This window comes from Epinephelus moara, chromosome 19, assembly GCF_006386435.1.
Source record: "Epinephelus moara isolate mb chromosome 19, YSFRI_EMoa_1.0, whole genome shotgun sequence".
Taxonomy (NCBI): domain Eukaryota; kingdom Metazoa; phylum Chordata; class Actinopteri; order Perciformes; family Serranidae; genus Epinephelus; species Epinephelus moara.
The window spans coordinates 21,034,534-21,062,003 of record NC_065524.1 but is presented as its reverse complement, the minus strand read 5'-3'; the positions used below and the strand labels follow the sequence as shown (position 1 = coordinate 21,062,003).

Here is a 27,470-nt window from a genome sequence, read left to right as displayed (position 1 = left end):
CTACATCAGCTGATTGATTAAGGGAGTCAGCTGATAGATCACACGATTCCTTTCTATGCAGCGAATTGGCGAATCTCATTCAGGGTGCCCTATTTAAACTGCTCTGGTCTGCCTACGGTTGTTGCTTCCTCCGCTGCTTCCTTTGCAACCTGCCTCCACCCCAGCTCCTCCTTTTCATGCTGTGTCTGACTTATCAATGTCATTTATGTTTGTCATTGATGCTGCTCTGTTATGTTCCCAGGGTTTTTTTTTTTTTTTGTTTTTTTTTGCTGCTGCTCTCTCTGCCTTAGGCTTTTAATGTAGGCGCATGGAAGGCAGGAAGGTTTGTTCCCTCTGCCTCAGGCTTTTTCTTGTTTGCACATGGAAGGGCAGAGAGGTGTGTTCTGGAAGAGGCTTTCTACGTAGGCCCGAGGAAAGGCAGAGAGGCCCCAAAACAGAGCCATACTGCCAAATATAATACCGCAGATGGAAATAAAGTTTTCTTTGACTAAAGTGTTCCTGACTGAAAAAAAAACAACTTGTCAACAACCACGGTAAAGCTGCCTTTATTAGATAGGACAGTGTAGGCATGAAAGGCGAAGATGGGGGATGACATGCAGCAAAGGGCCACAGGCTGGAATCAAACCTGTGGCTGCTGCAGCAAAGACATTGCTCTCATACATGGGTACGCCTACTCTACCTAAGCCACCACGCCCAATTGACTGTGGTTTGAACCGGTTGAGTGAGCTCCTCCAAAGCCAGATATAGTCAAGCCTCACCTACAAGGCACCAATTATCAAATTATGTTTTTCTTTTTTATCAGTAAAAGTTGAATCACATTGACATACGTCTGTTACAGTTTCTTTGTGGCATTCACAGAGAATTAGCTATTTTGATGACAGTGCTCGCCTCCTCACGTGTTCCACCAAAACAAGTTAATCCCCAACACTGTTTTGCAAGGCCACGGTCGATGCATTACAGGCGTAGAACTGTCCAAGATGACTGTGATTGGTTTAAAGAAACACAAACACACCAGAGCATTTTTCCCCGAGCTGACTGATAATGCTCCCAGATCTTTCTCTTGCAATGACCCAGCCCTGTGACAATAGGTTTGGCCATGTGAGACTATGTAAAGATACACCTGTCTTGTCAGCCTACAGTAACTTCCTAAAGGTGCAGCTACAGAGGAAAGTGCTATTTCATTGGAAACTTCAGATGGGAGTCTGGTTCATGTGGGTGGTATATAAACCAGCAAACAGTGTTTGTGTGAGTGGGCCCAGTGTACATAGACCTACGTGTACCTCAGCGTTTGAGGGAATATGCAGAGCTGCAGAAATGAGGCATAACACTGACTGATGCTGCCGGCCTCTCTGCTTCACAGAACTGGCTTTTCTATCAGATAGACAGCTTGACAATATCCAGACCCCACTCTTTCCGCTGCACACAAATACACAAAGGCACGCAAACACACACAGGCACATACACACACATGCATGCACGCACTGTTTTCTGGGTTAGTTCTGCTTATTTCTGGCTGGACTGTTTGTAGGATAAAAGAGAAGTTTGTAGCTGAGTGAGTACAGTAAAGTCTGACCTCTTAGACAGGCTTTCATTGTGTTGTGTGTAATTGAGAATTTTGAGACCCACTTTAAAAAGTATTACAACACACTGTTAGAAACTGTCACTCTTAAAAAGAAACAGCAAACTGAATAATGATGTTGACTCGGAGATTATTCAATGTCAGTTGGATGAGCATCATTTATTTCTGGCTTGATACTAATAACAGAAGTTAAGGCATTTTCATGTTGGCTTGATTGATTGTCTACGTCTGTGTTTGTGAAACAGTAGATGATTTGTGTTGTTCCCATTTGGCAGAGTAATTGTCCAATAACAATAAGTGCTGCTATTTTACCCTAAATTCACCATTTACCACAGTATTTCATTAAATCCTTCCAATCTCTTTCCTTGAGTACTACACAGATGTGATCGCAACAACACACACACACAAAATGCAGTATGTGTGCATACACACACACATTCACAGTGTCTTGGTAATGTCATTACTTTCGTCTGACTGAGATCACAGATTTGTAGCTTCAGGGCTTTCTAGTGTCTGCATAGGAGCCCCTTCATGTTTGGCCTTCGTGATCTGCAGATTTCCTGACACCAGGAGGGTGAATCTACCCGGCATCTTTTTCTCTTTGGATGAAAGCATATGATCCTCCGCTTTTGTCAGGCAATAAATGAGAGCCGGGCTATGCCGACCAGTAATGTTATACTTCCTCCTTGGGCGAGTAGCTGTTGTTAGTGTGTGCAGGCGAAACAGGACCTGGCCAACTGAGGATTAACCACCATTAAAAGTTTAGTTTGTCCTGTTTACCCTGACTGAGACAATTCATGGCTAACTGTAGCTTAAGTATGTACCAGCTCAGAGAGCTCAAAGAGACGTCTTCAAATGTGTTGTTTTGTCTAAGATATTCAGTTTACTAATATAATATGACAAAGAGAAGCAGCAAATTCTGCTATTTGAGAAGCTGCAACCTGAGAATGTGCATCATATTTTCACTATTATTGCTTTAAAAATTACTGATTGCTTTCTGTAGATCGACTTACCAATTAACTGACTGGTAACTTCAGCTCCATCTATAATGATTGATGCATTTATAGCTATTAATTTAATCAATATTACCAAAAAAATGGAATGATTTACTTTCTTATCCACTCCCCACTTAGAAGAACTACCTCTGACTTCATCATCAGAAAGAAGAAAGCCAGCTGTGAGTACGTCTGCCACTGCTTAAGTGGAATCAATAGTAAAATTCCCCAGGAACCAAACTGACACATAAACACGTGGACATTTATTTGATAGTACATGCTGCTCTTAGACCTGCCAGCGGAGAAACAATATTTTTAGCAGCTTGGGGCATCTCATGATGCCTTTATGATGTGTGTGCATGGCTGCTAGCTGTGTCTCGGAGCGAGGCTGGTTGCCTTCTGCTCAGATCTCAGGTGAGGAAAGGCCTGGAATCACTCATCCTGACAGCCACATCTGGCGTTACTTTCTCTGTCCTGTTGCCCTCAAATCCGCTCCTGCAAACAGACACCACTCTGATTTAACCACAGAGGGAAGGAGTTATGATAATAGCAATTATGATAATAACGTTATTGGTGGTTATTAATGAGATGGAGAACAGACAGTTTACTCAGGAGACATACGCTGTCGAAGAGTGCTGTGTGGAATAAAACCATTGTTACTGCTAGTATGGGGTTTTTTTTGTTTCCAGGCTTTGTCCTGCCGCTGCTCAAAAACCAATGAATGCCAGGTGCAACAAGCGATCTTTCTGTTCTCTCTATTTGCTCTGTGGATTATACATAACCACTGCTCTATTGGAAGTAAAGGCTTACAGTAAATGCTGAATAAAAAACCACATTTCCACTGGAGCGTGACTTAATAAGCATTGTTTAGTGTTCCAGCGTATTTTGACTCTGACTTAAAGCCAGACGTTTGTATCTCTCACATTCATTTATTAAATATTATAATATAAGAGAACCTCACACCTTTCACATGACTGTAACAGCTCGACATGTATCCAAAAGAATCACCTCACATGCTCCCCACTGCTTTTGTCTTCATTCCACATGAGCTGGAGCGATCAGTTGGCAAGCTCGGCTGGTACCAAACCCACAGTTGAGGGCAAACTCTAGTCAGAACCAGACGGGTACACAGTCGTCATCTGTTTCCTGTTGAACCTGGGAAGCAAGGGTCGGATGTCAGGGTAATATTTACGTTAATGGAATGACTCCAAACAGATTAAATTTCAAAAACGCTTGAGCTTGAGGTATCCAAGAGCAGCCTGCAGTCGCACGTTAAAATGTAAACAAACACTTTTGGCACTCTTACCATATGCCAGCATCTGTGGTGAGGCTGTCTACTTTACTGCCCAGTGAGAACCGTGATTTGATGGAGACAGCAGACATAAATGTGAGTGAGTATTCAGCTGCACGGGAACAGAACGATCCTGTGCTCGCTGCTTTGAGGAGCGCATCACCACAGGAGTCCATGATGGGAAAATCAGTCTTTCTGGATTCTCACTGGATGTTGTTAAAGACAAAAACTCTGTTGTCATGTGCATAAATTGGACTCACATGCACAAACACAAAGTCAATACACATTACTACTGAGAAATGTAATCTCCTTTTGCTAATTGTGTATGTTACAATTTACTGAGGTTGAAGACTTGAGAAGAGGCCACAATTTTTTGATGAGACACATGAGAAGGAGCATGTTTGTTTAAAAGGAGAAAACCAATGTTTTTCAAATGAAATTTTGCTTTCATTGATGATCGACATTTTTTACTCGTTCTCAGCGTTGAGAACCTGAAGAGTGCTTTATAACACAATATCCCCCTTGCTGTTTTTAGCCAGACCAGTTGCGTAATGGCCAAATTGTTCCTATGACAGTACATTTGATTTCTGTTAATGTGCACAGCATCACAATAACAGTAAAAACATGAGTTTTAATTGTTACTTAAAATTGAGAACCTCCATTTACCACATCTGTTTATATTCTCTTCAGTTACACAACAACAAGATGGATAGATAGAGCTTTATTTGTTATTATTTCAAGATAATGACATTACAGAGCTCTCCTAGTGCACAGGGCGTGTAGCAAAATAAGAGTAAAAGAAGACATATAAACCAAAGAGTCATCAATTAAAACACAAAAGGGGTGGATAAATATCAATTAAAACATTAATAAATACAAACAGTTACAGCAACATGATCAATCCTACCAGGAAGTACTGTGAATTTGTGGCACAGAGCCTTTACTTTGAAGTGCCGTTCCCTGCTGTAGAGTGAGCAACCAACGTAAAGCTATATGACAGAGACAGCCAACTAGCTCCATGACATGGCCAAACACAAGTATGACGCTGAATACATTGAACTGTGTGGACCTTGAACAAATGACTAAGGAGAAATCTTGACCCCATGGCTGGACCAGTTGGGAATCAGTGGGATAAAGGTAAAAGCTGTATTGTTTATTGTACCACAGCTCAGGGAAAGAAGCTGTTTTTCATCCCTGAAGTCTGAGCTGCAATATTCCTGCATCTCCTGCCAGGCAGCAAGAGGTTGAGGAAGTGGTGGCTGGGGTGTGATGGATCTTTAATGATGTAGTGAGCTTGCTGCAGGCGTCGTGAGGTGTAGGTTAAACCGGACATAGCTGCAAATATAGGTGGATAAGGAACCAGGAGCGCCACATATGTATGCATTCATACTGTAGGTTGTAGAGCTAACATGCAAATCAGCAGATCAATGAGTTCCACATGGTCTCCGTCATGTGGGCATGTGATTCCAGGTGCATGAAAAGAATCAAAGTTACAACTGCTTTGTGGGTTTCTCCCAGCCAGGTCTTTAGACAAACTGTACAACTTTGCCGACTGTGCGGGTCTGCACCTGATCCTGGGGCTCAACTCGCTGCACAGAAACCCAGACAACTCCTGGAACACCTCCTCCACCCTGAGCCTTCTCAAGTACGGCGCTGGAAAGAAGTACAACATCTCCTGGGAGCTGGGCAACGGTCAGTACAACACACACCACATATTAGATTACATGATAGACTACAGTCTGTAATAAAAAGGAAGTTCTGTCATGGTGGTCTTTGTTCCTGCAGCTTACTGGAAACCCTTAGATTCAGAAACGTTGAATGAATACAACCTCTAACAAAAGCAACATCATTTCAGTAAAAGACTAGTGAAAACTTTTAATGAAGGGTTGGTCCAATAAATTGCAGTTTTAGGTCCAGAATCCTCTCCAGGAGTTTTTTCTCCACTAAAACTGTGCTATGAGAAAGCATATTTTGTTCATTAAACATTTCCTGAATACAACTGCTTTGATAGAGACGTTATTGATGCCCTGAGCTGTCAGTGAGAGCCCAGCAGATTAAGGGTTAAGGCGAGGGTTCATTCAGGGATGAGAGGAACTGCTAGTCCTCATGTCATCCTAACCATCTGTGTTCCTGGGGTGCTGCAGTGCACACAGAGCCCTGTGTTTCCCTGCTGCACATCACTTCATATTTTCATTTCATTTCATCTGCAATAAAGCTCACAGTGGAAACTTTAATTTTATCCTAAGCCTAAAAGTACCATGGAAACTCCATTGATTGAACCATTTGAGGACTTGAACCGTAGCAAAAGTGATCATTTCAAGCAAATCACGCAGACACTGCAGGCACAGAGCAAATTAAATGAAAAGGTGATCCTTTAAAATTTGCTCGTAATATCCTCATTATAGTTTTCAGGAATGCAGCCCAGACACAGCTACTCAAAACAGACATGTTGAAAGTTTTATTTTAGAGCTCTACACAACCTGCTGCCGATAAAATCAAAATGGTCTTTAGTAGGGTAGTTAAAGAGCGGCAGCCCTGCAAAAGTTTAGTTTCCCTCTATTTGGGGAAAGTAGCTCCCTCGCTCTCCTTGTTTTACTGACTGCAAGGCCACCCTGTGCGCCTGGACCATTCGCCTGACACTGAGTCCATCTGTCTGTATTACTGCGAATTGCCCAATTATCCCTTTTTCTACTGGCTGTTGGATACTCTCTAGGAGAGCAAGATCAGACTACAACAACAACAATATTCCCCTCCACCTCCCCACTGTTGCTTGTATAAACTCTATCTCTCTGGCTCAGTGTACTGCATCTCCTCTTCCCAGAGCCTAATGCCTACCGCAGCATGGTGGGTCGCGCGGTCAACAGCACCCAGTTGGCTCAGGACTACACCAAGCTGAGGACCCTGCTGCAGTCTGTGCGCTACTACCACCGAGCTCACCTCTACGGCCCCAATGCAGGACGACCCCGGAAGAATGCAATCCAGCTGCTGGATGGGTGAGTCAGCAATAAAACATTGATTGGGCAGGATTCCTGTCCTTGTTAGGGAAAAAAGGGGGAAGGTGGTGGAAAGTTATGCTGCAGCGGTTTGTGACTTTTACTGAGCTTTACTGTGTTTAACGCGCACACACATACACACACACACTGCAAAAGTGTTCAGTGTTTATGGATTTCCACTCTGCAGTTCTAGCGTTTCAGCTCCAGTTATACCGTGTCAACCTAAATAAAGTGTCATCTGATTGATAACGTGACGGCACAATGTCCCACCTGCTGGTTTTACCCAGAAGCTCCACAAGCTTCGGTCTGAATCTTATCTAACAGTTCTCGCTCAACTGCAGCCTGTCCCCTCCTCAGATTGTAGTGTCATACTTTGTAGTCATACCTTTACTGCAAAAAACAAACCCAACCAATCAAACTAACAAACGAAAACATATGTGCAGCTTTGTATTGTGCTACAGTAGTTACCTACAAGTCAGTAATACATCACAGTTTACCTTCTTTAAAGGCAAACATACATTTTCAGGTTAAAACATTATCTTCTGGGCAACAGACTCTATTCAGGTCAATGTGAATACCAACTAACTATTTCTTGGTGTAGACTGTTTTGGTGCGAGTTGCCAAGTGTTAATTGAGTGTCCGACACTGAATGTAGGTATGCAGGCTGCTTTTGGATGTTACTGCCTGTCTTCATATGTTAAAACTCTTCAGGCAAAAAATGCTTCCTCAGCTCTGTTGACCAAATAGATGACATCATCTCTTAAAAACATATTCATCACTTTTGAATAAGTTAAGCCCTTTTGAGCATTTCTGTCTGTTGAAATGGAAACAAACCGACGGAAATGGATGCATCAGTGGCCCCGTACAACAAACACAGACTGGAAATCAAACATAAATGGATATACACAACTCTGTCAGTGTTGGAAAATCCAAATAAAGCGTGACCTTAGGAGAGAGGTTTTCTTTTTCTGAATTAGAGAATACCTCAGTGCTATCAAGAATTTATGATTTTATCATAAAATGTGGTAACACTTAAAAAGCTACAGCTGGTAACTTTTATGAAAATAACCATATTCTGAAAGAAGTACATGAGACAGATAATCTGTGAAAAATATGATGTCCCTTCCTTCTTTCACTGCCTTTTGTGTCCACTAGAATTGATCGCAGTGCACCCAAAACAACCAGTCAGAGCTGAGGTGTCTCTAATACAGCTGTCAATCATGTCAATCACTACTCATGAACTGCAGTCAGACTGTCAAACTAGGCAGCGCTGCTCAAATACAAATCAAGATTGTGTTACTTCATTGCCTATTTCTCACCTCAAATGTTTTCAGAAACATTTTTAAGCGTACTGTTTAGCTGTAAAAATAGAATGTTTTTGGTTTGGCCAGTGGGCAGTATTTTGTTTCAGCTCATCTGTTTCCAATGTGGCGGCTAGGTCACACACTTTCTCATTTTACAGCTAAACAGTACACTAAAATATGTTTCTGAAAACATGTGAGGTGAGAAATAAGCAGTGCAGTAACATAATATTGATTCACATTTGATCAGTGCTGCTTAGTTTGACAGTTTGACCAAAGTTCATGACCAGTGATTGACAGCTGTTTTTGAGAGTTCTTGGCTCTGATGGGTTGTTTTTGTTTGTGTATAGTAAGGCCATTAGAGGCACTACAAGGTTATACAGTGGGCAGAGGAATAGGGTTTTTTTTCCCACAGATTATATGTCTCATTTACTGCTGTGTGAATACAGTGACAGTTTCAGCAAATATGGCAAAAATCTACTTTGTATGAAAGTTACCAACTTTAACTCCCAACTTTGGCATTTATAAGCAGCATAAAATATGTAATAAATGCTTTATAACCAGCATTTAATATGTAATATAGCATTTATAAGCACTTATTCATGTGTTTGTCAACAACAATAACTCCCCTGGATGAAGCTGGGGTCTGAACAGATAACGAATGACAACACAGTAAAACAGAGTTGTAATAATATGAAATATATCTTAATAGGACAATTATAGTTGTTGAAAAATATTTTACATTAATAAATATTTCAAAAATGTCATATCTGCTTACAACTACATTATAGTGTGTTATTTAACATTGAGTTAAATACTACATACTGTAGCGGGCATTACCATACAAGTCAATGTAAAGATCGAATGCCTCGTGCGGATGTTCAGTGTGTAATAATTTAATGAAAGCTTCACATACATACATAACAATATTGCTAATGTTTTGTCCACAAGGTCTAATAGATTTGAGCATAGCCATGGGTGAAAAATACAAAACAAACACTGCTATACTTGACATGACTATTGAGTTAGAGATGGTAACCATCAACATTACATTTTCTGTTCTGTGTGGCTGACAGGAAGCTTTAATCAAAGCTGTACTTGTCTGTTGCCAGATACACAGATTACAAGACAGTTAGAAGTGATGGAGGTGGACTATATAGCCCTGGCTTAAATCGGCATTGAATAAATAAACAGGGAACAGCATTCCTTTGAGCCAAAAGAGTTCATTAAGTTAAACCTTTGTGCACTAAAATTGTGTGTGCATATGCAGTTGCGTGTGCAGATATAAATACACAGGAACAGTTTAATGTCTCAGTATATCTCAGCTTGAATCTGTCTCCAGCTCCTCTCTGCAACCACACACATTTTGACAGGTAGTTGGAAGACACAGGAGAAAGAATAATTTGATATGGGTCTCCCTCCTCTATGCACTTGAGCTACTTACATCAGTGAAACCATTAGGGACTGCTGTTTATCTCACTGAGTACTCACAGTTCAAATTTACTCAGAAATAAAAGGTGTGTGTAGTGTTTGGTTCAGACTGATTGATGGGCAGTGGACTCACGAGAAAGGGAGGATGTAGAAGATGAGTGGTGAGAAGAGGAGGAGGAGTGAGAGGATGAAGAGGAGAAAGCCGGAGTATCCGCAGGTCACGGGTGACACATTTAATGACGGGGTGATTCTTGTGTGTTTGACACTGTTACGAGGGGGTGGCTCTTGTGTTTGACAGCCCAACCACTCTAGTGCTCTCAGGAAATAAGATGAATTAGACACTGAGCTGCTCAACAGTCCAAATATCAGAGCCGGACAGACTAAACAAGCCGAGCGGTAAAAGTTTAGAGGCACACACATTTGGCCATGTCTGACAAGCTGTTACCCCCAAATATGGAGAGATTTGGGTCAGGTAGACCAGGAAACATACACACACATACACAGAGATGCACAAGCTCAGGAGGTGGAGGGGAGACAGGGGGAGGGACTGTGTATGTGCGGAGTTGGTAATTGTGTACAGGAGCTTGTATTTAACTAACTGAAAGCAAACTGCAGAGGCTGCAGGAGCAGTGAAAACACTTTAACTGCTGTTTACTGTTTTACAAAACTAGCAGGACGTTAAACTGATTTCTGTCTCTAATTTTTGTAGTTTGCAATTTTACCATGTTATCTACAACACTTAGTGTGAAGTAGATTAAAGGAACAGTTCACCTCAAAATCAAAACTACATGTTTTTCTCCTAAATATCAATCAAGATTGTTGTGGTTTGAGTTGCAGAGTGTTGGAGATATCAGTCGTAGAGATGTGCTTTCTTTCCTAACTAATGGAACTAGATGGCACTTGGCTTGTGGTGTTAAAAATGCCTAACGCCTGGGCCACACCGCCCGCGGAAGCACTGCGAATAGCCTCGAAGCGAAGCCAGTTTCCTTTCGGCGGCCACGTTAACCGATTGTGTCATCCACGCAGCTCCACGGCTGGCCCTGCAGCGATCGTTTCGGCGTCTGGACTATTTTCTGTGCGAGCCGCGAGCAAATGTGTGGCAGGAAGTCAAACAAAGGAGCGACAACAGCATCCGGTCAATTTTCAGAATAAAACAATTTCAAAATAAAACACCCCGTTTGACAAATGCAATGTGTATATGTGTGTGTGTGTGTGTGTGTGTGTGTGTGTGTGTGTGTGTATATACATATACTCATTACTAAGAAGTCGACATACATGTACAGTTGTTAGGAAAACATGGCGTATAATTTTATGAGGTTATTTACTTACCCATGATGGAAAAACAGCCCCAAATGTGACGGAGACCACAGCTGGGATCATAAGCGCGTCGACCAGCGTGGAGAAATGCGTGTCTGATGTTTACGGAAATGCTCTGGCTCGCGCGAGAATTTCGGTGCGCTGGAGTTTGCAGCACTTCGTTGGCAGTGTGGCCTTGGCGTCAAAAATACATTTGGAAAACTGAACAGCAGTAGCTCCTTCCAGAAATTATGACCCAGTTAACTCAAAATAATTCAAAGACCTTGTTGTGAGCAGTTTCATGTAGGAACTATTTTCTTACTGCCTAACCACACCCACAAGCATAAGAGGTGTGCATGTACTCATACTCAATATGTTGAAAGAGAGAGAGAGAGAGAGAGACCGGTGTATTATAGAAGCCTAACTAGGGGCTGGTACAGGGCAAGCCTGAGCCGGCCCTAACTATAAGCTTTATCAAAGAGGAAAGTCTTAAGTCTAGTCTTAACTGTGGAGACGGTGTCTGCCTCCCGGACCGCAACAGGAAGATGATTCCACAGGAGAGGAGCCTGATAGCTGAAGGGTCTGGCTCCTGATCTACTTTTGGAGACTTTAGGGACCACGAGTAACCCTGCATTCTCAGAGCGCAGAGTTCTGGTGGGATAATAAGGCACTATGAGCTCTCTAAGATATGACGGAGCTTGACCATTTAGAGCTTTATAAGTTAACAGTAGGATTTTAAATTCAATTCTGGACATTTATGTAACTGTTGTCAGAACCTCAGCTCTTTTTTAAAAAGGACATTGTTGGTAAATTCACTTTTGCTTTCCACATAATCTGGGGTGAAACAAGGATATACAAACTGTATTGTCTGCCTGCCTTTCTAAACGGGTCTTGCAATATTTCCATGTCCCCGGGTCTCAGCAGTAGAGTTGGTGGATAAAATGTTATTGTAATATTAATGCCCATAACTTTTCTGTAAAGAATCATGCTCATGTTTGATGAAAAAGTGCCTATCAGGTCAAGACATCTCTGTTTTTCTGACTTTCAGGTTCATGAAGAATGCTGGCTCTGTCGTAGATGCAGTTACGTGGCAACAGTAGGTATTTTACCCTTTTTTTCTATTTTATTATTTTGTCCGTAGAAAACCACAGAGTTAATCTGCTGTCCTCTAAAACTGTACACCACTCATTTAACTAACCATAAATCTAAGAGCACAGGCCATGTTGTGTTGTTGCACAGCACATTTGACACATTCCGGTGTGCAGTAGCCAGTGATAACCAGTATTGACACTGTTACTGAGAGAGACTGATGCATAATGTGGAGAGCTGTGTTTATCCTGTAAGTGGAACAACAGGAAAAGAGCCTGAGAGAGTGTGTGTGTTAAATTAGTAACACCTGCCATTTGTCTATTGCACATCCTGTAGGAATGCATACAGACATATCAATGGTTTGATCTTTTCCCCCGCGTTTAATCTGTGTTTCTTTACACATATGTTCGACTTGTACACAGAGACATACCCACTGTAACCTCAAACGAGCCCTGTGCGACTGAGCCAGTGGTCATCCAGGTGAAGGTCAGGTCTAATTAGGAGAAATTAGAAGAAACGGAAGGAGGCAGGGCTGTCAGTAAGGCTTAGGAAAACACCACCCACACTGTTAAAATCAAACCATATGCTCTGGCTCATTCCCTCCGTCAATTAGCCCGTTTTACACTAGAAATCCAGATTCCAGTCTAACCAGTCTGCGTGACAGCAACTCTGACCTCTACAAAAGAAGCCAAACGTATAAAAGTGGAGACCACTCATTAACACGTCTACGACACAGGTTTTACTCCACTGCAGCTGGCTGAAGTTGTTTTGAGTCGAGCGTGGTCGGATGGAAACGCAGCGTTCATTATAAACTAGTTAAGAGTATCATATGGATTTGTTAGAGGGCACGTCTGTCTGTGGCTTACGGTCAGAGGTGTGCTGTTGGAGCTTGCGGTGGTGAGACATGTTGGTTCTGTAGTGAAATGTTTGTGTACCTCCAGATCACGACACATGGATATGTGGTTTGCATTATGTTATGACATTTATTCCACAACATTGTAGTTTGACATTTGCAGCATCTTGCCTCAGTTACTGCCTATCCATTTTTGGATTCCCCAACAAAACATGATTAGTATATGTAGTCTCTCTGTATCTTCTTTCATCTTTCTTTTTCTTATAGAAGAAATCTGCCTATTTGTTTCAAAAATGTTTGGCCGATTGTCTGTATGCACAGTTTTTTTCTGTAGTCTTTTTACAGCACTTTAACCCTGACCCAGATATTTTTTTTTTTTTACATAAGTTAAAGACTTAAATCACCCAAATGATGAAATAACATTTCCTCTCCTAACTCCACTGATATGCGTAGACTGGTTTGGTTTTATTTTGCTTCGGTTTTAAGATAAAGGGCTCTGTTTGAAAAAAGACTTCAGCAGTTACATCTGTTTCGAGACACAGTGTCCCTGTTACTCTGGATAATCCACAGAACACGCAGTCAGACAGTTTTCATAGTTTCGGTCAAAGCTGTTGAGGTCAATGAATTATCCAGAGTAGCCAGGACATCCACCATAATTAACCTTATGTTTTTAAATTCACACCAAATGGAGCCAATGCATTGAGCAGATAGGGTAGAGGCAGCGAGAGTTATCATCAAAAACAGCTCATTTCTTCTGCAAAATGCAAATCCTTCTCGAAAATTGTATCTTCACACAGGCTGCGTGTGCTTCAGCAGAATATGGGTGCCACTCATCATTGATCTTACCACACAAAACCAACAAAATTTACTGAGTCTATGCATCACACATAAACACACTTTACAGCGTGCACATAGACAGTATTAGCAACATATGCATATAATGATGGTTTTCCCAGATAAACTCTAACATATAATATCAGTAACTTGGCATGACAGTCATTATTAGATTTTAAAAACATAGGCCTTTGCATTTGCTGATCAAACGTGAAAAGTTGATGTGTTCAAGGGCCGTCCAAAATTTACAAACACCAACGATAATTTCTGTTTTTACAGTTTCTGGCTGTGACAGAAGGTGTAATTTCGACAATTTTTTAAAGAAGATTTGGGGTTCAGAAGATATTTAGGATTTATACAAAATACAACATTTTAAAGTTGTATGTCCTTCGCCTAAGGACGTCTTTTGTCATTAGTTTCTGATGCCGTAAGTCACTGCCCAAGCTACTTCGGAGTGAGACTGGGCTCTGTCGACAGCTATTGGATGTATTGCTGCAGATGTTCAGTAAGAATCATGATAACTTTGTTGATCTTTTACATTTTTTTCTGCTGTAATTTATAGCGCCATCAGTGGGTCAGATTTTCATTTTTTTCATTACTTTGGTTTACAACCAAATATTTGTAAAACTAATGACTTTTCCAGCAGCCCCAGCTGCACTGTAGTGCTAATAAGCAAATGTTAGCATGTTAGCATGCTTCACTAAGATGATGGGCATGATAAATGCTGCTTGCAAAAACATCAGCATGTTGGCATTGTTAATGAGGTGTTAGCATTTAACTCACAGCAGCACCACTGTGCCTAACTAAAGTTCAGCCCCACAGAACTACTAGCTTAATCTTATTTCAGGGCTGTCGGCACCACAAACAAATTTACCTTCACCTCTGTTGTATTGGGGTGTTGGCAAAAATCTCACATGAGCATCTCGAGTCTGGGCAATAAAACCAGCACTGTCTGAATGATTGGATATCATTAGAAGGAGGCCTAAGTGAGAAAATATGTTTTTATGCAATTTAGGGTTATTTAATCAAACACCCAACTATAACACCCTCTAACCTTAACCACAGTGAACACGCTCTGCCTTACCCAACAGGGGCTGCTTCATGGTGAGAGAATTAAGCCAGTCAAAAGTGTGTGACCAAACGGCTGCCAGATCTCGCTGTGAAAATATGAGCAAGAGAAGTGAACAAGACAAATTTTACGATTTGCTGTTTAGATGCCCCCGAGCTAAGCCATTAATGTGAGCCCTAATTGTTCCAGCAGTGGGGTATTAGTGGTGTGAACATCTGAGTGTGAAACGAGCAAGCAAAAGCCCCCCGCTAAACTTGTTTTAATAATGAAGTGATGAAAGGTACGCTTTAATGACCGTTCCTGTACCAAGAGCACTTCTTGCACTAAGCACTGTGGTCTGAAAGCAGTTTTTACTTTGGTCAAAAACATATATGTTCATCAGTTTTACTCTTGCAGCTTCACTGTCGTATTTTGACACATTATACTGATTTATTGGTGGTCCTACATGCCAGAGAGCAGGGTGTGCTGGTTTTTACTGCTGACGGGGGAAACAAAAAAGAGATGTTAGAGATTTGCAATCTTCTCCTTTCTAGTTTGAAAATCACAGAGGGCTTGTAAATTCACCGATGGCATTCCTGAGGGAGGCTACATATCCTTCAGCTGTTACGTAATGATGACTGATCAGACGATAACCTGCTGGTCCACATCAGGGAACACATCATCTCCTTACTGTGCGACCCCTCTGCTCACCCCAAATCTCTGGCTACACTTCCTTAATGCTATCCATGACATGCTATGGTGCTCGCCAGTCCGATTCTTTTTCAGTTCACTTATTGATTCGTAAACAATTCTCTGTGTAGGGGGAAAAAAGTAAGCCTACACATGTTTTCAGCCTCAACACAACAGTTTTATTACCTCTGAGTCTGAACACTGTGGATGAAATGAGAGAATATTTGTTGTTTTCATTTTGTTTTTATAGTCAAGGAAAAAATCTGCAAAGCCTGCCCACATGGTGCTAATGTTATTATAACAGGATATATTTACCCTTAGTAACAGACGTGCTGCTCAGTTGGGAAGCTGTGGCAGTTGCGTGTCGAGTGTCAAATACATGGCATTCCTGGAAGTAAAGCCAAAGTTGCATAGAAAGATGTTTCAGCATATTGCTGGTGCTTCCAGCCATACTTGAAATGATCTTTTACAGACATGACAAGCAGCACTGTTACCATCTTTCTTTGGGAGATGAAGCCACGCTTTAAACCGTTTCTTTCTTTCTTTCTTCTTTGACTCCTTCTTGTTGCGAGTCTCTATCAGTGTAGACCAGGGACTGGCAACCTTAACTATCAAAAGAGACCTAAAAGTAATTAAAAAAAGAAAAAAAAGAAAGTTGTCTGGAGCCGCAAAATATATTTGAGTCTTATATGAAGGTAACACAGCCCATTAAGTGTAAATTAGCCTATCAACATATTAATGAATGCTCATTTAGACCTATTAATATATTAATAGGACTAAATGAACATTCATTAATATGTTTTACCACAAGGTGGCTACTCTGCAGTGGGCTCTTTATGATTACTTTATTTTTGCAGCGTTGGCAGTAAAAACAAACAAACCTGTCCACACCCTATTACAGTGGTTCCCAACTGGTGGGTTGCGGTCCAAAAATGGGTCATGGGTTCATTTGGAATGTGGAAAGTGTCAAGTTTTGTAAAAACACACTTTATTTTGAAGTAAGGTAAATTTCCAGCACAGAGTTTTTATTTTGATGTGCCGTTTCCTGCTGTAAAATGAGTGACCACTGGACAGCTACTGGACATAGACAGCAAAGTAGCTCAACAACATCGCCAAATGCAAGTATGACTCTAATGTATTAAACTGTTGACGTTGAACTGGTCACTAGGGAGAAATCTGGACCCCGTGGCTGGACCAGTTAGGAATCATTGCATTAAATACGCTATTTTCCTCCAATACATTTCCTTTTTTGGATTTGGAATCCATTGCTAGCCTAGCTAGGTAGACTCAAGACTAGCTTATGCTGTTGAGGTTTGGTTTCCTATTTGGTGTATTGGCTATACAGTTTAACAGTTGGAGAATGTAAGAACTTCTTAAAGGGAAATTTCGGTTTATTTCAACCTGTCTCCTATCGTCCTAAATTTGTTTCAAGTAACTCGTGACGAAAAATAATAGTTAGCATGTTAGCCGTTAGCCTAGATACAGCCGGGGTGCATTAGTAGCGTCAGACCTGTTAAAACGTAAGTGAACGGGCATCCCTTCAAGTGCAGAGTTAGTCCATTAAACAAGCTTCTTTTTTCCACAAAGACCACCTCATATCGTTAGGATAAATGTCAGAGAACATATAGAAAACGACATGTAAACGTGTTGTCTTACCTTACCGGTGTGCTGCCATGTTTGTTTATCATCTAGCACTGCTTTCCAAAGCGCGGCCGAAATATCGCGAGAACAAGCAGCGATCTCATAGCGTGCCTAAACAAGCAGCAACAGCTGGAAGGATACACTGACGAAGAGCTTCGTGAAATTGAAGAACAGAGGAGGAGAGAGAGAGAGAGGCGCAACAGGTAGAGGACGAATGGCTGCTGCAAGGCTGAGTAGCTCTGGAGATTGGTGGTCTACCTGTGAATGCTGTGCCCCAGTGCCCACAGAAGAGGAATGCCTCTGTTGCAAGGAATGGGACCGGTTGCAGCCTTATTTTCAAGCCCAAGGCAGACAGAACAGCAGCAAAGACCCCCGGGAACAGAACAGAGCAGCATCAATGACAATCAGAAATGACAGTGGTAAGTCATACGTAGCATGAAAAGGAGGAGCTGGGGTGGAGGTGGTTTGCAAAGTCAACAGCAACAGAAGGCAGGCCAGAGCAGTTTAAATAGGGTGCCCTGAATGGGATACGCCAATTAGTTGCATAGAGAGGAATCATGTGATCTATCAGCTGACTCGTTTTCATCAAGGGGTTTGAGATCAGCTGATGTAGCTGGGATGTGAGCTGAGCTTGACATCATGTCCTGCCTGAACTAACGCTGTACTCAATTTTTGGACAAAGCTAGAGGGAGCTACCCTGGAAATCCAGAGTTCTTGCGAGAGCACAATTTGAATTTGCTCAGCGAGTCACTCTGGCAAACAGTAATGATGCTCATTACCTATGCCCATGAAACCGAGTTGCACCAATCACATCGGTGTATCTGATATAAGCGGGCCAGAGGCGAGCTAAACAGATAACAACAGCGCTGTGATGACAAAGTCCGGAATCAGTCAGTAAACATTGCAAGATGGCTACGGATAAACACCATTTGTTTGAAACGGCTTTGGCCGCTACAGTGAACGAGTTAGACTTGGCATTTTCTCTAAAAGAGGAACAGAAGACGGCACTCGAATCTTTCTTTGCAAGAAGGACGTTTTTGCTGTTTTGCCGACCGGATACAGCAAGAGTCTAATCTACCAATTAGCTCCGCTGGTAGCTAAGCGTATACGTCACCCCGTGTATTGTTCTGATTGGTCGTAGTGTTATCCAATTGCGTGCAGTGATATGTACAAATGCATGCTTGGTGCCGCCCCTCGAGTTGGGCCATTTTCATTACTCATGGCCAGACCCTAAATCTTTCTAGATTTGGGTCTGGATTTCCAGGCTAAGAGGGAGCCACTGGAGAGGGGCAAAAGTGCCGCATGTGGCATTCGATTTAGATGGATCAGACAATTTGGAACCAATTCCCACCTGGAACCAGTTCTCGATTATCATCCCTACATGAGACTGCAACAACCAAACAACTAATAACAAGTTCTCTGTGATCATTAACTGAAGCAGCATTAATGTGAGAGGAACCATTATTCTTCAGTACTTTTGTTAGTACTTTAAACCATAGATATACTCTGATAAAACTTAAAATACAGGTCTTTAAGTTTCAGTTATGTACTTTTCCATTTTGTGTATTGATTCTCTGTCATCTCTGCTTCTGTCTGCCATCTGATCACATATTTGTTCTGCAGTCTGCACTGTATGTCTGTTGTGCTAGATAGTTTAGTTAGTGAGCTGTCTTTGATGCGGTGCAGGCACAGCGAGAGCTGTGTAAAACAAGCTGACCAAGTGGGTCTTTTGACGGAAAACATTCGGACACAGTGTTGTTCATTTTTGCATTTAATTGAATTCTGGTCAGTCTGGCAGCCGAAGTATGATACCAAAATTTTGGATGAACAAAGGGAAAAATTCTTGGTTCTTAGACTTGAGACAGTGGTATGAATACTGCGCTGTGATCCACTCCGTCCGCTCAAAATACTAAAACTGTTTTCTTTATGTTGCCTGTTTGTTGTCACATACTGTTTGCTGTGTTTGTATTAAGTAGCGGGTGTTTTGGAAATGTTTGTATGTCTGCTGCTGTCTTTAAACTCCTGACTTTTCTTTTTAGCCCCTACTCCCTTTCATTTAAGAGGCCTTGCCTTTTGCAAGGCTGTTATGGGACTAATAATTTGTTCCTAATGAATTGTCTGGTTAAATAAAGAAAGAAATAAAAACTTCTTTCTTCATGTGGTTTCTGCTCTAACGAACCACCAAACTTAAGCAAAGAAAGCAAAACTTTCCTTTCTACCTAGCCAAAATTTCCTGTAGTGCTGATTTGTAGTGCAAGATTTAGCTTTAATAACTTGTTCTGTTTTTTATTCTCTGTCCATATATGAGCTGGAATTTCATTCCCTGGGATCTGGACCGAAGAATTATTGTGAGCTCTCTGGAAAGATGACAGGATAACCAAATAATTTGTGTAAAGCTATGACTTAATCCATGCGTTGTTTACAGTTTGAGGCCGGGAGCTTGGGACTTTTCCAACACTGTGATGAAATTTTCAACAAGGTTAAGCTCAGATTGCAACAGTGCTTCACCCCACATGAATAAAACTCAGCTCTGTTCTCAGCAGTCTTGTTGACACGTTGGACCTTTCAAAACAGGTTCAGTAGAGGTTAAAGCCTGCTGTTGTTATGATCATATCATCCTCATGTCTTCTGGCCATGTTATTCACAATACAGTCAATTCTTTCTTGGCATCGTCCTGTTTAGTTTGTTGAACTTTTGATTAAGAAATGCACTGCTGACTCGCGTTACCTAAGCAACTTGTTTACCTTATTTGTAAATTGCCCATTTTCTCTGGTTTTGGAAAAAAAAAAAAATGAGCCAAATTGGAACAAAACATTTGCAGCTTTAAGCAGGACTGAACTGAACTGATCTGATCTGATATTTGATTAATAACATTTGTTGCTTTAGAGGAATCAGACAAGTGATCTGTTTTGCATTGACTTGCAGATTTTATAAATCTCTAATTAACAGGTTCTGCATCGGTTTCTGTTATTTTATTTTGTCACAGTGCTGTATAATATTACCCACAAAAGCAAGTGAGGAATTACTTTTTCATTTTCATTTCATTTTCTTTGAACAAGAGGTTGAAAAATGTCTGAGTAGCATGCGGAGTGATAATGTTCCCTCTGTAAGAGCCCGTAAGATCTGGATTAACCATCACTTGGCAGTTTAGCATAAGCAGTTTCACCTAAGAGAATATATAATACCCTGACTGACTGATTAATTGGCTGTCGTGTAGTTTTACACGACGGCTTATTAGGGTCATTGAAGGTAAAAATGAAATAAATATGGAGCCAGGGCAGGGGGGTAAAACTCAGAGTTTTTGAGATTAAAGTTGAACATTTATGAGAAAAATACTTAGGTATTCTCTGAGATTAAACTAGTAAAAGTACGAGAAAAAACATACAAATTTACAAGCAAATTATTGGGATTATAAAGTCATTAATTTGCAAGGGGAAAAAAAAATCAGAATTTCTGAGATTTAAGTCAAAATTAAGGAGAAACTTGGATATTCTCTGAAAATAAACTGGTAAATTTACAACAACAACAAAATCTCTGGACCATAAAGTCATAAATTTGCAGCAAAAAACCCTCAAATTGCCTGAGATTAAAGTCACAAATTTACAAAATGAAAATTGGGAGAATTATTTTGTCTCTCTGTTTTGTTTTGTTTTTGTCAAGGAACCAAATCGTTTCCCTTTACAAAGTTGGATCAACCTTCTGGGCTGATTGTCCAGACTAGCGTTTTGGATGTTGCCTGGCCATCAGCTGGACGTCCTTCCTGGGCGTCCTAGCAACATTGAGTGTGACGTTAAAGTGAGCAGGCCTTGGGCGCCCCGTGGCTCAGTGGTTGGAGCAGGCATCCCATGCCATGTTGTCCTTGCCACAGAGGCAGTTGGTGCGATTCCAGCCTGTGGTCCTTTGCTGAATGTCATCCCCCTCCCCTTCACACCCAAGTCTGTCCTGTCTTGTGAAGACAAAAGCTGGAAAAAAAAAATGGGGGAACTATTTAGCTAACCTGCTCAGGCTTGAGCCTTCAGCAGCCTTATACATCCTAAAAACTGAAAATAATAAGTCAGCTAAGTCTAAAACAAGCCAGTGCTGACTCATGTGTGACACGATCCCTGGTGTCCTGGGTGAAAGTGCTCTGTTTAACCCTTCATCCACCACAGCTTCATCCCTACATGGACTTTGACGCTCTTTACCCTACTTGACATTTTTGGCAGAAAGCCCTGAAGGCAGATTTCTCCCATGTGCGATCAAAGACAGCTTGGATTAAGACTTTTGGCTCTCGCTGACACCACAGTCTTATTTCTTTTTTGTTCCCCGCAAATTTACGACTTCATAATCTCAGAGAATATTCACGTGTTTTGGTTTTTTTTTTCCACGAAAATTTATGACTTTTAATCTTGAAAATTCTGAGGGTTTTTTTTTTTTATCTCTCTGAAATATGACCCTCTTCCCCCGGCTCTCTCTTTTTTTTCCCACACTGGCCCTCTTGTGGTGTTGAAGTTTTAAGACTCATGCAACCAAATTTTTTTGTTTTCTTCTACAGTGCAAATAAGATGTAGATGTGTTTTCTAGTGACCTAAAACGTGAACTGTGGGGTTGCTGCTCTCTTGTTTTCCTCTCTTGGCCCCCTGAAGGAGATCTCAGAGAGGTTTACTCTCTGCCCACAGGGTGATGTTCCTCAGGACTTTGGCTCTAACTACCAATAAATTCTTTTCTCATCGTGCTCTCTTAACATCATCTCTCATTACCGTCGCTATGTGTCTTTATCTCTCACACACACATTGCTGTCCGTATTGTTCAGTTTGAAATCTCACTGCTTCCAATTCCTCTTTTATGCAATCCCACGTAGAACTGGATTGTTAGTAGACGTGTGTATTACTGAATATGTCAGTTCCTGTTCATCGTAGCTGTTGTAGTGAAACAAATATTGTGTACTACATTACTGAGACCAATGAAAATCATACATAGAGGTCTGGATTTTAAACCTGTAGTCCACATGGAGCCGCAGTAATGATAATGGGGAATCGACATCAGTGTGAAGGATATAATAACATCATAAAATATAGTTTTGAATTTGAATTAACTTGGATGGATGCATGGATCAGTGGATAGATCAATAGATGGGAAAGAATATTTCTCTCACAGCATTTTCCGTGTATTTCCATTGCAGTTATTACATGGACGGCAGAGTGAACAAAGTGGAGGACTTCCTAAAAACTCGTCTGCTGGACACACTGACAGAGCAAATCAATAAAGTCACCAAGGTACTTACTTTTCCCTAAACGTCCCGAATTTAACCTCTGCCATGAATAATCTTTGTATCATGTATGTAATGTATGTAAATTAGACTGTATGTAACCATAACGTCATTTCTGAAGCAGCTGCCCGATGCATACCATGAATCAGTTTTAGATCTGTACTGTAGATACAAAATTTACTTAATGTCTGGTGTATATTTCAGAGGTCACATCTTGGGTCGTTCAGACTGCCTCGAGGGAGGATATGAAGAAATAACTCATTTTAAGTTATATTTGCACTTTATTTGAGTTTGCCAAGTCATGCATCAGCCCTTGGCTGGTTTTTGTGATGACAGAGCCACATATGTAAAACCACAACAGTGAGCACTCAGGGTAAAATCATTGTATCCATCATGACGCTGTCTGAACAGTTTTGAGTTTTGAAGTGATGTAGTTATCAGAAAAGTAAATGGACTATATTTTCTGCATAAGGAAACCATACCATTATGGCCGTGTTCATTGTTGTTACCATGGGTGCAGTGAATAAACGAGGCTGCACAGTTAAATTAAATTAAATATAGTAACTTTTTTCAACAAATTTTTTGTGTAGAAGAGGGAAAAAAAACAATCTAATATTTATTCAGTATGTTAGGGGGAACATAATATGAGTATAGGTAGCATTGGTAACTTTACTTCCTCTTTGGGCAGAGATGAACTCGTCTGGATTTGGTGTCAATCAGAATCAGAAATACTTCATTGATCCCTGAGGGGAAATAATTATTTGTTTTAGCTGCCTTGATGTAAAGAAAAGAGATTTATAAGACGTAAGAATAAGAGTATGAAATGAAGTGTGTAAATATATAGCAATAAAATAAAATAAAGTAGAAATGAAATGTGCATTAAGATAAAATAGTAAAAATAAAATGCTACCATGTTTAACACTAGTTACTCAAGATATAAAATAAAAAAATTGAAATAAAGTAAAATATATATCGTCACTGTGCTCAGGCTGTGAGTATGACATGATCAGTAGAATAAACAGCAATAGAATTAGAGTTAACATAAGAAATATGTACAGTTATGTGCTTTGTATGTTTAATTAATATATACATTCAAGAAAGGAAAATATAGCACAGCTGAATAATAATTGAATAAGAATAATTCATTTGAATGAGCTACAGCAGCTGGCCACAAACTTCTGCTAATGATGTGGCAACCTAATGACATACAAAGTCAGAATGCACATACATGTTAACAGTTGGATTTTAAAAACCATTTATTTACATGACAAACATGTAGCTATTTGTACCCAGATGTCAAATATAGTTTGAAAAATCTATTGTGAAGTGTGGAAGAATATGGAATTTTTAATGGGTAATATGTAAGAACCCTGACCTGTGTGTCTATCACTCGTTGCAGGTTGTGAACACACACACTCCTGGTAAGAAGGTGTGGCTGGGTGGACTGGGGCCGGCGTGGGCAGGAGGCATCAGTAATCTCTCTGACACATATGCTGCTGGCTTCCTGTAAGTACCGTTACCATACTGTAGCTGCTCGAGAAACAGTTGTGGTGTGTTTTGTAGATAGGATCTTTTGATGATAATGAACTAAGCCAGCTGCGCAAGACGACTTTATATTTGTTAAGAAAAAGTATTTATTCCCCATATTTTTTTGCAATGTGTATCACAGTCAAAATCATTCCAAATATGTCCTTTCTGTGTGTTCATATGTGTTCCAGGTGGGTGAACGCGCTGGGTATGGCTGCTGTGCAGGGGATTGATGTTGTCTTGCGTCACTCATTCTTTGACTACGGATACACACACTTTGTGGACCAGAACTTTAACCCTTTACCCGTGAGTCTTTCAGTGTCAGTTCAGCTAATATTAGAATGGCTAATGCTTCTCTTTTCACCCTTCCTCACTGTAATAACAAGGATCTGACCTGAGCAGTCCTGTTTCGCTCTGGACCTTTCCTGTACCAGACCCAGTGCCTCGATGGCACCTCTCGCTCTTTCCCGTGGGAGCTATTAGGCGAGATGAAAGGCGTTTAGTGGTGATGAGTGCTTAGACGCGGGGGCGAAATGCCATGTAACTTTAGCTCTTTGTCAGTAGCTCAGGACAGTGTCACTGCTCCGCTCAACCCCCATCACAACTGTGTGCTTCTCTGTGCGGGACAGTCAGCTGCTGAGAGATCTGCAACCTGAGATGCTGATGCACAGGCATGTTAGTAAAATAGCCTGCAACACTGTGTGAAATGGAACTGCCCAATCCCGAGTCCCTCCGTGGTTTGGTCTGAATCATGCAGGGACAGAAATACAAGTTCAGTCCTCTACACTGAATTAATCATCTGAGATGGTTGATGATCAGTAGAGATGAAAAAAGTGTCCTGAAATGTCCAACAAGTACTGATGCTCACTTGAAATTATCTCAAGTTTTATCCTAAACAAAAATAATAATCCATAAAAACTAAAATAACACCTAAAACCGGTACTTAATCTAAACACTATAAAGGCATGCCAAATGTGCATTAACAATAAAGATAGCCAGTCTTTGAAATGCTTGCTCGAGAGTCTGCGTTATTGTTCATGAGTACAAGAAACCAGTAGCTTCATTGGGTTTGCCCATGCCCACTCTGTTAGCAAGAGAGTAGCAAAACAAACCCATGTTTCATGCCGCGCCTATGTGTCTGTGTCTGTGAGACTGATGCTAACTTTGGATGATGTTGGACAATATGAGACAATGGGCCCCTGGGCACAGATAGACAAAAGGCCCTACCACCTCCTCTTCATAGGAGCAAATAGCACGGACTTTGTGGTGGTTTTGATTTTTTTTGTTGTTGTTGTTATGTGCCACTCTGCTGTCACTGTGCATCTTTTAGTGGTTTTGTGTGTCTTTTTGGAAATGTTGAGTGTGGTCATGTGTCTCCTTGTGCTTGTTTTGTGTCCCTTTGAGGTAATTTTGTGTCTCTTCGTGGTTGTTTTGCCACTTGTAGTTTCTGTTTCTGTTTCCACTTCTTTTGAATCTATTTTTGTCATTTTGAGTCTCTTCCTGGTTGGTACGTGTCTCTTCGAGTGACATTTTGCGCCTGTAACTGGTAGGCCTGTTCAGTAATCTATCCATGATGCTGGACATTATTTACCTTGTGTTTTTAAAAGCGGTGTAACCTCACATGGTTTTACTGATAGTTAAAATTTGCACTGGTGAGACTCAATGTTCGGAATTTAACCGCGGTTTATCGTAACCCCGGAAACTGTTTCATCCCTAATGATCCGCCTATGAAGGGACAAGAATTTTAACAACACAGATGTGTAGGAGACATACTTAACAGGTCGTAATGATAGAGTTAGATACTTTAATTGTCCATGTGGGGACACTGGTTAGCAGTATAATCACAAAGGCATTGCATCACATCACAAAGCCACCAATAAACAGACTTAACACATACATCTCACCAACTGAGATACTTGTAGACATAATAGACATACTCATTTGTCTTAACACAGCAGCAGGAGGGGGACGGACCAGACCAGTTGGACATTTTTTTAATGATAAGGAAGGAATGGCCACAGTGCAGTGCATTACCTGTTTAAAAACACATAACTCAAACTTATGTTCCTTCCTTGTACTCCAAGTTGGATGTGAGATGTTTGCATTTTTGCTAATTGTCTTGCTAATTTATTACTCTTAAAACGGGGACTTTGAAGTCTTGACTTAGAATTAAACTGATCTCATTTTGCTGGGGAAAAAATTAGAAGTGTGAAGAAGTGATAAAATTCTACCATGAGCCAAGTTCATAAAAAAGATTTATTAAGTTCGTAAAAAGGGATTTATATTAAGCTGAGGCAGAGCAGGGGCTAGAGGCGTACATTAAGGGTGTGCACAGTAAATCATTGTTTCAGCAATAAAGGAAAACTGGATGATGGAATCAAACATTTGTTATTATTCAAGCTTCTTTTATTCTTGCTTTGGTCAGAAATAGCTGCCAGAACGGCGTATTGGCAGTCCCAAAATACCATTTTAACAGCTAATGTTACTGGGCTCATGAACTAAACGGTTGGGCTCATGAACTTATCTAACAATAATTTCTCACTGAATCCCTCATTAGTTGCCTCGAGCCGGCATGCACTTTCTTCTGCCTCACTTCATCTATAAGATATTAAAAATCGAAATGGCTTCATTTTTCTTTCCTGCTTCGTTTTCATTATTTTTCTGGGAATGACCATCTCCCGCTAGGATAACAATGCTTTTAACATGGCTGGATGTCTGAAGGCTGCAACAGCCTACCTGCTGAGAGAATTCACTGCCAGGCCAACCTGTCCAATGCATGGGAAATTTATGACCTGGACCCTTCCCCTACAGGACGACTCCCCCATTGGTAGAATCCAGTTAAAACCCCTCCGCCCACTGAATGATTCAACCACTTCACTTTTTTCCAGAGTTATCCCTTTTCTTACCTCCTCTCCTGTCCCAATCATCCTCTCTGTTGTCTCTTGGGTTGTGAACTCCCAAACTAAAGCGAAGTAAAATGAATTCTTTGAGAAACAGAGATGTCAGTATTCAGTGTCTGGCAGCAGGAAAATGCATATTGTTCCTGTCTGAATAGGTTGTCCTTCAAATGCTCTGAAGACAGAAAATATTTCAGGCGAATACATACAGTTGTCTAGCCCCCACCTACATCTCACATACAAAGAAGAGTGATGAGGCACTACGCTGCTCTCACAGTTTAGCCTGTCTCAAAGGGCCCTAATACACCAAGCTGATGGTCGGCCATCACTGAGCGTCTGTCACCCCAGTTTTGGAGCTGTGTCCCGCACCCTTGGCAGTAGTCAGCCTTTGACAACTTTTTTGGCCAATTCAGCATATTGGTTTCAGAGTTGACGGAGCCCTTTGGTGAATGAAATCATTCTGACTGGCAGTTCAACTCAGTGCACAAGAAAAGAAGCAGAAGTCAAGAGCGAGTGAGATCCAAACAAAGCAGTTATATGAGGGAAGTTTTGTTTTTTTTAACCATTGAGCTCTCGTTTGTAATTATTCATGTTATTGTTTGCTAGTGCACGGTAAATATCCTTTGTTCTTTCGTGTTGTTAATGTGCTAATTGGCTAACTAGCGTCTTGTGTACGTCCTGTCGGTCTTCCAGTTTCCCATTTTGAATGACGAATACAGACTGTAGCCGCCTGCTGGTACGGAGAGCCCTCTTACGA

General features: G+C 41.0%; 1 protein-coding gene across 1 annotated transcript in view; it reads left to right on the top strand.

Moving 5' to 3' along the window:
• Nucleotides 1-27,470, top strand: part of hpse2 (heparanase 2) — an 80,190-nt gene that overhangs the window by 39,722 nt on the left and 12,998 nt on the right. The window contains exons 4-9 of the mRNA XM_050071228.1: nucleotides 5,384-5,557; nucleotides 6,687-6,858; nucleotides 11,935-11,982; nucleotides 22,203-22,296; nucleotides 23,689-23,795; nucleotides 24,008-24,122. Of these exons, the coding sequence (XP_049927185.1) occupies nucleotides 5,384-5,557; nucleotides 6,687-6,858; nucleotides 11,935-11,982; nucleotides 22,203-22,296; nucleotides 23,689-23,795; nucleotides 24,008-24,122 (710 nt within the window). The remainder of the gene's footprint in view (nucleotides 1-5,383; nucleotides 5,558-6,686; nucleotides 6,859-11,934; nucleotides 11,983-22,202; nucleotides 22,297-23,688; nucleotides 23,796-24,007; nucleotides 24,123-27,470) is intronic.